This window comes from Dermochelys coriacea, chromosome 9 (assembly GCF_009764565.3).
Source record: "Dermochelys coriacea isolate rDerCor1 chromosome 9, rDerCor1.pri.v4, whole genome shotgun sequence".
NCBI classification, from domain to species: domain Eukaryota; kingdom Metazoa; phylum Chordata; order Testudines; family Dermochelyidae; genus Dermochelys; species Dermochelys coriacea.
In genome coordinates, this window is record NC_050076.1 from 9,813,792 (window position 1) to 9,823,957 (window position 10,166).

At 60.6% G+C, this 10,166-nt stretch overlaps 1 protein-coding gene across 1 annotated transcript in view; it reads left to right on the top strand.

The window, feature by feature from the left end:
- The first annotated feature begins 3,764 nt into the window (after positions 1 to 3,764).
- Positions 3,765 to 10,166, top strand: part of DCUN1D1 (defective in cullin neddylation 1 domain containing 1) — a 30,717-nt gene continuing 24,315 nt past the window's right edge. Inside the window, exon 1 of the mRNA XM_038417270.2 lies at positions 3,765 to 3,934. Within this exon, the coding sequence (XP_038273198.1) occupies positions 3,932 to 3,934 (3 nt within the window). The 5' untranslated portion in view covers positions 3,765 to 3,931. The remainder of the gene's footprint in view (positions 3,935 to 10,166) is intronic.

Here is a 10,166-nt window from a genome sequence, read left to right on the forward strand (position 1 = left end):
AATTGAAAAATAGTATTTCTTTTGTTTTTTTACAGTGCAAATACTTGTAATCAAAAATAAATATATTTGAAAATGTAGAAAACACCCAAAAATATTTAAATAAATGGTATTCTGTTATTGTTTAATGGTGCCATTAATCACGATTAATTTTTTTAATCGCTTGACAGCCCTATATTTTTGAATATTTGTATTACATAACTTCAGGATTACCCCTCTGTTTCCCCAATCTACTAATTAAGAGGAAACAAACAGAAAAACAAACAAAATAACAAAGAACTATTAAACCCAAAGAAGAGTCATGGGCATCAAGGAGAAACAACAGCCCACAAAGGGAAGAGAAGAAAATGCCTAACAATCACCCCAAATCCTGTCCTAAAGGACACATCACAGTTAGAACTCCTCTATCAGATTATGTTACCTGTTGCAGTAATGCTCAAGAAAGCGTAATTTATATGTCTCCAGACTGCATAAGGGCTGCTACCTGACTTTATAATGATGGTGATTAGCTAATGTGATGCAGTAATTTTTCAAAGTGAGCTTCCAAGTTACTGCTCACATGTACTTTACTCTTGTGCTGTGTACAGGGCTGTTTGCATTATGAGAGAGTTAGTCTCTTAGCAGCAATCACTGGTCTCACAAACAAGCTTCTCAAAAGGTTTCAAGGTATCCAGGCAACTAGTGTCTCCCAGGATAACTGACTTAAGGCTCAACTCTATATCCACTTGTAATATCAAACTGACCCTCAATTGTACTGTTCCAGAACACTACCCTTTCCACCGTAGGGTCTGATTCTCCTCTCCATCACATCAGTTTAACTCCAATGATTCCACTAGAGGTCTCCCTAAATTATTTTGGGTTAAGTGAGAGGATGCTGTATGTGCAAAGGACATGTAGCATCTCTGGACATTCAAGATACATTGATAGCAAAAGACAAACTTTCTTGAGTCTGGTAAGAGTCTATATATTCTGTGCAATATTTTAGATTGTAGTGTCCAACTACGTGATCCTTACAGGTTTCCTTTATATTTCTTTAACTTAGTTCCCAACTCTGGGATGTTACCCTTTCCCCAATATTTTGTTATCAAACTCCCTTAAGCAGCTCATCCCAACGTCTCTGTCTGTTTAGCATTTGTATAGTTTGGATGGAAGAACAGGGATCAGAAAAACAGATCTGTAATCTCACCGTGCCCTTCAGGTGTAAGCTAAAAAATGACTGTAAAAATGGTAACATGGGGTACCATCTTCATTCTGTCTGTTTCCAGAGCAAATGTGTCCAGCCTGATTTGCAAACTCACCCTGAGATCCAAAAGTCAGTCTGCTTTCTTTCTGGATCGTGCCTTATCACCAATAATAAAAGTCTGCTGTTGAAATTTATTTAACAATTCTGTTGATCATAAAAACGTTACAAGATAATTCAGCTCATTCTTCTTTATGAATGTTGAGTCTGCAGAGCTAACAGTAGCATAAAGTAGTGCAAACTTATTTCTGTCAATAATGTAAGGTGCTCTGACTCTGAATACACACAGTGAAAAGATATGTTGGGAGAGAAGGTGCCATTTTTATTTGGTCATATTTCCCACTAACCTCTCTGTAAATTCAAGCCTTAAAAATGGTAAGCACCTCGAGGCAGGTTCTCCTTGTGTACAGAGCAAAGCAAACTGTCAGACCTCAATAAATACTAAGAAATATTCTTGTGAATGGAAGGATGTCTGAGATTGCAGTTACTTCCCCTGCCCATGTCCTCAAGCAACAGTTGTAAATGTTTTATTTTAATTATTTATTAAAAATAAAATAAGTTTTTGCAGAACCAGTTAAATGACAGCCTCATTCTCTTAGGTTTGCCAGAAAGTGCAGATGGATAAAGCACCCATGGCTCCGAGAACAGGGAAATGGCAGCCATGACTTTGATTAGCATTTCTGAGTATAGGTACTCCAAGTTCACATCAAAGGAGAAGTGGGTGTCCCCTTCAACTCATGTGCATGTAACCACTACTTATGGCTGGGATGGGAGGCTCCCTGGAGGGTCCCTCCCTTATCCTTGTATTCTAATAGATGTTCCTCTCCCATTCCCACTGTACCCCAGTACAATGCCAGGAGTGAGGTGACCCTAATCTATTCCCTGTACCACAGTAACCATTCTGGGAGACAAGAGATATTCGTCACCCAGCCCTCTCATTCTAGGGGACTCCGCTGCAGTCAACAACCATTTTAGGGTATTCAGAGGGTCCCTCTGTTCCCATTACATTCCAATAATCACCAATCTCCCATTTCCCAGCACCCAATAATCAATATTGGATATTAGGGAAAACTATTTCACTAGGAGGGTGGTGAAGCGCTAGACTGGGTTAACTAGGGACATGGTGTACTCTCCATCCTTAGGTTTCAGAGTAGCAGCCGTGTTAGTCTGTATTCGCAAAAAGAAAAGGAGTACTTGTGGCACCTTAGAGACTAACAAATTTATTTGAGCAGAAGCTTTCGTGAGCTACAGCTCTGATGAAGTGAGCTGTAGCTCACGAAAGCTTATGCTCAAATAAATTATTTGAGCTTATGCTCAAATAAATTTGTTAGTCTCTAAGGTGCCACAAGTACTCCTTTTCTTTCTCCATCCTTAGAGGTTTTTAACGCCCGGCTTGACAAAGCCCTGGCTGGGATGATTTAGTTGGGGTTGGTCCTGCTTTGAGCAGGGCGTTGGACAAGATGACCTCCTGAGGTGTCTTCCAACCTTAGTCTCCTATGATGATTCTATGATTCAGAGCAAAAAGAAAAGGAGGACTTGTGGCACCTGAGAGACTAACAAATTTATTAGAGCATAAGCTTTCGTGAGCTACAGCTCACTTCATCGGATGCTGTAGCTCACGAAAGCTTATGCTCTAATAAATTTGTTAGTCTCTCAGGTGCCACAAGTCCTCCTTTTCTTTTTTGCGAATACAGACTAACACGGCTGCTACTCTGAAACCCATGATTCAGAGCAGTGTTTCTGGACCAGGGGTACCCAGACCTCTGGGGAAAAGCAGAGATCTTCCAGGAGGTACTCAACTCATCTAGATCAGTGTTTCTCAACTTGGGGTTTGCAGCCTCGAGGGGGATGCCAGAACACGTTTGTTTGTTTGTTTGTTTTTGGGGGGGGGGGATCACAAATGCAGGGCCAGCATTAGGGGGGAGGCAAGCAGGGCAATTGCCCGGATCACCCCATGCCCCCGGGGAGCTCAGTTACATGCTTCAGCCCCGCCACCAGTGAAAAACATTGCGCCACCCTGACCTGTAAGTACAGCTTTTATTTTCCGATCCACTTTAGTTTAGAATGATCCACGAGAAAGGAAGCAACGTTTCAGTAACAGTGCGGCCGACCACGGCGGGGGTTTGGTGCCGGATTTGGGAAGGCAGAGGTTTTTTCAGTGGGGGGGGGGTGGGGTACGCAGAGACAAATCAGACTCCACCGTGGGGTCCAGCAGCCTGGAAAGGCTGAGAACTGAGTTAGGAGGACTGGGGGAGCCCTGCACCCCCAATAAGCACCGGGGGGGGGGGTTCAGCAGGTGCCCCTCTTATTCCCTCCCCACCCCATGGAAACTGTGGCTCTGGGGGGCGACCCTTCTGCACCCTAATAATCTCGATGGGAGGCAGGGGCGCCCCCTTCCCAGTCGCCTACAGACCGAGCGTGGCTAGGGGACAGGGGGCGCCTCCCCCACAGGCAGCCGGTGCCCGATGCTGGGAGCCGGGGTGCCCCCTGAGGGGCGGGCAGCGCCCGGGGCAGACCCAGCGGGAGTCGGGGACCCGGCGCCGCACTGCGCATGGGCGGGAGGCGGCGGAAGGGCCCGTGAGGAGGCGGACTCGGAGCTGGAGGAGCCGCTGCCGCCTCCGGAGGAAGCAGCCGCCGTCGCCGCCCTCAGTCTCCGCCTGAGCCGGGAGGGGAGAGGCCTGCACAGCCCCCAACATGGTGAGCGCCGGGGGCAGCCTCCTGGGCCGGGCACCCGCCGCCGCCGCCGCCGCCGCCGTGCAGCGCCGCTATGCGGGAGCCGGGGCCTAGTCGTGGTGGCGCCGGGGGGGGGAGAAAGTACCAGGGGGCAGCGCCGCACAGGCGGAGCCTCCAGCTCGGCCGGACACAGCAAGGAAGGCCGGGGGTCGCTGCGGGGCCTCGGCTCGGCTCGGCTCGGCTCGGCTCAGGCGGGAGGTGGGCTGAGGGGGCTCAGACCCCCTTCAGCTCAGGGGCCGGTGTGTGTGTGTGTGTGGGGGGGGGCTCAGACCCCCTTCAGCTCGGGCGTGTGTGTGTGTGTGTGGGGGGGGCTCAGACCCCCTTCAGCTCAGGGGCCGGTGTGTGTGTGTGTGGGGGGGGGCTCAGACCCCCTTCAGCTCAGGGGCCGGTGTGTGTGTGTGTGTGGGGGGGGGCTCAGACCCCCTTCAGCTCGGGCGTGTGTGTGTGTGTGGGGGGGGGCTCAGACCCCCTTCAGCTCAGGGGCCGGTGTGTGTGTGTGCGTGTGTGTGTGTGTGGGGGGGGGCTCAGACCCCCTTCAGCTCAGGGGCCGGTGTGTGTGTGTGTGGGGGGGGGGCTCAGACCCCCTTCAGCTCGGGCGTGTGTGTGTGTGTGGGGGGGGGCTCAGACCCCCTTCAGCTCAGGGGCCGGTGTGTGTGTGTGGGGGGGGGGCTCAGACCCCCTTCAGCTCAGGGGCCGGTGTGTGTGTGTGTGTGGGGGGGCTCAGACCCCCTTCAGCTCGGGCGTGTGTGTGTGTGGGGGGGGCTCAGACCCCCTTCAGCTCAGGGGCCGGTGTGTGTGTGTGTGGGGGGGGCTCAGACCCCCTTCAGCTCAGGGGCCGGTGTGTGTGTGTGTGGGGGGGGGGCTCAGACCCCCTTCAGCTCGGGCGTGTGTGTGTGTGGGGGGGGCTCAGACCCCCTTCAGCTCAGGGGCCGGTGTGTGTGTGTGTGGGGGGGGGGCTCAGACCCCCTTCAGCTCAGGGGCCGGTGTGTGTGTGTGGGGGGGGCTCAGACCCCCTTCAGCTCAGGGGCCGGTGTGTGTGTGTGGGGGGGGCTCAGACCCCTTCAGCTCAGGGGCCGGTGTGTGGTGTTGTGTGGGGGGGGGGCTCAGACCCCCTTCAGCGCGGGCGTGTGTGTGTGGTGGGGGGGCTCAGACCCCCTTCAGCTCAGGGGCCGGTGTGTGTGTGTGTGTGGGGGGGGCTCAGACCCCCTTCAGCTCAGGGGCCGGTGTGTGTGTGTGTGGGGGGGGCTCAGACCCCCTTCAGCTCAGGGGGCGTGTGTGTGTGTGGGGGGGGGGCTCAGACCCCCTTCAGCTCAGGGGCCGGTGTGTGTGTGTGTGGGGGGGGGCTCAGACCCCCTTCAGCTCAGGGGCCGGTGTGTGTGTGTGTGTGTGGGGGCTCAGACCCCCTACAGCTCAGGGGCCGGTGTGTGTGTGTGTGTGGGGGGGGCTCAGACCCCTTCAGCTCAGGGGCCTGTGTGTGTGTGTGGGGGGGGGCTCAGACCCCCTTCAGCTCAGGGGCCGGTGTGTGTGTGTGTGGGGGGGGCTCAGACCCCCTTCAGCTCGGGCGTGTGTGTGTGTGTGTGGGGGGGGCTCAGACCCCCTTCAGCTCGGGCGGGTGTGTGTGTGGGGGGGGGGGGCTCAGACCCCCTTCAGCTCAGGGGCCGGTGTGTGTGTGTGTGGGGGGGGGGGCTCAGACCCCCTTCAGCTCGGGCGTGTGTGTGTGTGGGGGGGCTCAGACCCCCTTCAGCTCAGGGGCCGGTGTGTGTGTGTGTGGGGGGGGGCTCAGACCCCCTTCAGCTCAGGGGGCGTGTGTGTGTGTGGGGGGGCTCAGACCCCCTTCAGCTCAGGGGCTGGTGTGTGTGTGTGGGGGGGCTCAGACCCCCTTCAGCTCAGGGGCCGGTGTGTGTGTGTGGGGGGGGCTCAGACCCCCTTCAGCTCAGGGGCCGGTGTGTGTGTGTGGGGGGGGGCTCAGACCCCCTTCAGCTCGGGCGTGTGTGTGTGTGGGGGGGCTCAGACCCCCTTCAGCTCAGGGGCCGGTGTGTGTGTGTGTGGGGGGGGGGCTCAGACCCCCTTCAGCTCAGGGGCCGGTGTGTGTGTGTGTGGGGGGGGCTCAGACCCCCTTCAGCTCAGGGGCCGGTGTGTGTGTGTGGGGGGGGGGCTCAGACCCCCTTCAGCTCAGGGGCCGGTGTGTGTGTGTGTGGGGGGGCTCAGACCCCCTTCAGCTCAGGGGGCGTGTGTGGTGTGTGTGTTGGGGGGGCTCAGACCCCCTTCAGCTCAGGGCCGTGTGTGTGGTGTGGGGGGGGGCTCAGACCCCCTTCAGCTCAGGGGCCGGTGTGTGTGTGTGTGGGGGGGGGCTCAGACCCCCTTCAGCTCAGGGGCCGGTGTGTGTGTGTGTGGGGGGGGGCTCAGACCCCCTTCAGCTCGGGCGTGTGTGTGTGTGTGTGGGGGGGGCTCAGACCCCCTTCAGCTCAGGGGCCTGTGTGTGGTGTGGGGGGGGGGCTCAGACCCCCTTCAGCTCAGGGGCCGGTGTGTGTGTGGTGTGGGGGGGGGCTCAGACCCCCTTCAGCTCGGGCGTGTTGTGTGTGGTGGGGGCTCAGACCCCCTTCAGCTCAGGGGCCGGTGAGTGTGTGTGTGGGGGGGGGCTCAGACCCCCTTCAGCTCAGGGGCCGGTGTGTGTGTGTGGGGGGGGGCTCAGACCCCCTTCAGCTCAGGGGCCGGTGTGTGTGTGTGTGGGGGGGGCTCAGACCCCCTTCAGCTCAGGGGGCGTGTGTGTGTGTGTGGGGGGGGGGCTCAGACCCCCTTCAGCTCAGGGGCCGGTGTGTGTGTGTGGGGGGGGGCTCAGACCCCCTTCAGCTCGGGCGTGTGTGTGTGTGGGGGGGCTCAGACCCCCTTCAGCTCAGGGGCCGGTGTGTGTGTGTGTGTGGGGGGGGGCTCAGACCCCCTTCAGCTTCAGGGTGCCGGTGTGTAGTGTGTGTGGGGGGTGCTCAGACCCCCTTCGCTCAGGGCCGGTGTGTGTGTGTGTGGGGGGGGGCTCAGACCCCCTTCAGCTCAGGGGCCGGGGGGGGTGTGTGTGGGGGGGGGGGCTCAGACCCCCTTCAGCTCAGGGGCCGGTGGGTGTGTGTGTGTGGGGGGGGCTCAGACCCCCTTCAGCTCAGGGGCCGTGTGTGTGTGTGTGGGGGGGGCTCAGAACCCCTTCAGCTCAGGGGCCGGTGTGTGTGTGTGTGGGGGGGTCGGGGCTCAGACCCCCTTCAGCTCAGGGGCCGGTGTGTGTGTGTGGTGGGGGGGGGGGCTCAGACCCCCTTCAGCTCAGGGGCCGTGTGTGTTGTGGTGTGTGGGTGGGGGGCTCAGACCCCCTTCAGCTCAGGGGCCGGTGTGGTGTGTGTGGGGGGGGGGGGCTCAGACCCCTTCATCTCAGGGGCCGGTGTGTGTGTGTGGGGGGGGCTCAGACCCCCTTCAGCTCAGGGGCCGGTGTGTGTGTGTGTGTGGGGGGGGCAGACCCCCTTCAGCTCAGGGGCCGGTGTGTGTGTGTGGGGGGGGGCTCAGACCCCCTTCAGCTCAGGGGCCGGTGTGTGTGTGTGTGGGGGGGGGCTCAGACCCCCTTCAGCTCAGGGGCCGGTGTGTGTGTGTGTGTGGGGGGGCTCAGACCCCCTTCAGCTCAGGGGCCGGTGTGTGTGTGTGTGTGGGGGGGGGGCTCAGACCCCCTTCAGCTCAGGGGCCGGTGTGTGTGTGTGGGGGGGCTCAGACCCCCTTCAGCTCAGGGGCCGGTGTGTGTGTGTGGGGGGGCTCAGACCCCCTTCAGCTCAGGGGCCGGTGTGTGTGTGTGTGTGGGGGGGGGGGGCTCAGACCCCCTTCAGCTCAGGGGCCGGTGTGTGTGTGTGTGTGGGGGGGGCTCAGACCCCCTTCAGCTCAGGGGCCGGTGTGTGTGTGGGGGGGGGGGCTCAGACCCCTTCAGCTCAGGGGCCGGTGTGTGTGGTGTGTGGGGGGGGCTCAGACCCCCTTCAGCTCAGGGGCCGGTGTGTGGTGTGGGGGGGGGGCTCAGACCCCCTTCAGCTCAGGGGCCGGTGTGTGTGTGTGTGTGGGGGGGGGCTCAGACCCCCTTCAGCTCAGGGGCCGGTGTGTGTGGGTGTGGGGGGGGGGGCTCAGACCCCCTTCAGCTCAGGGGCCGGTGTGTGTGTGTGTGTGTGTGTGGGGGGGCTCAGACCCCCTTCAGCTCAGGGGCCGGTGTGTGTGTGTGTGTGTGGGGGGGGGGGGCTCAGACCCCCTTCAGCTCAGGGGCCGGTGTGTGTGTGTGGGGGGCTCAGACCCCCTTCAGCTCAGGGGGCGTGTGTGTGTGTGTGTGTGGGGGGGGCTCAGACCCCCTTCAGCTCAGGGGCCGGTGTGTGTGTGTGGGGGGGGGCTCAGACCCCCTTCAGCTCAGGGGCCGGTGTGTGTGTGTGTGGGGGGGGGGCTCAGACCCCCTTCAGCTCAGGGGCCGGTGTGTGTGTGTGTGGGGGGGGGGGGCTCAGACCCCCTTCAGCTCAGGGGCCGGTGTGTGTGTGTGTGGGGGGGGGGGCTCAGACCCCCTTCAGCTCAGGGGCCGGTGTGTGTGTGTGTGTGGGGGCTCAGACCCCCTTCAGCTCAGGGGCCGGTGTGTGTGTGTGTGGGGGGGCTCAGACCCCCTTCAGCTCAGGGGCCGGTGTGTGTGTGTGGGGGGGGGGCTCAGACCCCCTTCAGCTCAGGGGCCGGTGTGTGTGTGTGTGGGGGGCTCAGACCCCCTTCAGCTCAGGGGCCGGTGTGTGTGTGTGTGGGGGGGGGGCTCAGACCCCCTTCAGCTCAGGGGCCGGTGTGTGTGTGTGTGGGGGGGCTCAGACCCCCTTCAGCTCAGGGGCCGGTGTGTTTGTGTGTGGGGGGGGCTCAGACCCCCTTCAGCTCAGGGGCCGGTGTGTGTGTGTGTGTGGGGGGGCTCAGACCCCCTTCAGCTCAGGGGCCGGTGTGTGTGTGTGGTGGTGGGGGGGGGGCTCAGACCCCCTTCAGCTCAAGGGCCGGTGTGTGTGTGTGTGTGTGGGGGGGGGGCTCAGACCCCCTTCAGCTCAGGGGCCGGTGTGTGGTGTGGTGTGTGTGGGGGGGGCTCAGACCCCCTTCAGCTCAGGGGCCGGTGTGTGTGTGTGTGTGTGGGGGGGCTCAGACCCCCTTCAGCTCAGGGGCCGGTGTGTGTGTGTGTGTGTGGGGGGGGGGGGGCTCAGACCCCCTTCAGCTCAGGGGCCGGTGTGGTGTGTGTGTGGGGGGGGCTCAGACCCCCTTCAGCTCAGGGGCCGGTGTGTGTGTGTGTGTGTGGGGGGGGCTCAGACCCCCTTCAGCTCAGGGGCCGGTGTGTGTGTGTGTGTGTGTGGGGGGGGGCTCAGACCCCCTTCAGCTCGGGCGTGTGTGTGTGGGGGGGGCTCAGACCCCCTTCAGCTCGGGCGTGTGTGTGTGGGGGGGGGGCTCAGACCCCCTTCAGCTCAGGGGCCGGGGTGTGTGGTGTGGGGGGTCAGACCCCCTTCAGCTCAGGGGCCGGTGTGTGTTGTGTGTGGGGGGCTCAGACCCCCTTCAGCTCAGGGGCGTTGTGTGTGTGTGTGTGGGGGGCTCAGACCCCCTTCAGCTCAGGGGCCGGTGTGTGTGTGGGGGGGGGGCTCAGACCCCCTTCAGCTCAGGGGCCGGTGTGTGTGTGTGGGGGGGGGGGGCTCAGACCCCCTTCAGCTCAGGGGCCGGTGTGTGTGTGGTGGGGGGGGGGCTCAGACCCCCTTCAGGTCAGGGGCCGGTGTGTGTGTGTGTGGGGGGGGGCTCAGACCCCCTTCAGCTCAGGGGCCGGTTGTGTGTGTGGTGGGGGGGGGCTCAGACCCCCTTCAGCTCAGGGGCCGGTGTGTGTGTGTGGGGGGGGCTCAGACCCCCTTCAGCTCAGGGGCCGGTGTGTGTGTGTGTGGGGGGGCTCAGACCCCCCTTCAGCTCAGGGGCCGGTTTGTGTGTGTGGGGGGGGGGCTCAGACCCCCTTCAGCTCAGGGGCCGGTGTGTGTGTGGGGGGGGGGGCTCAGACCCCCTTCAGCTCAGGGGCCGGTGTGTGTGTGTGGGGGGGGGGGGGCTCAGACCCCCTTCAGCTCAGGGGGCGGTGTGGTGTGTGGGGGGGCTCAGACCCCCTTCAGCTCAGGGGCCGGTGTGTTGGTGTTGGGGGGCTCAGACCCCCTTC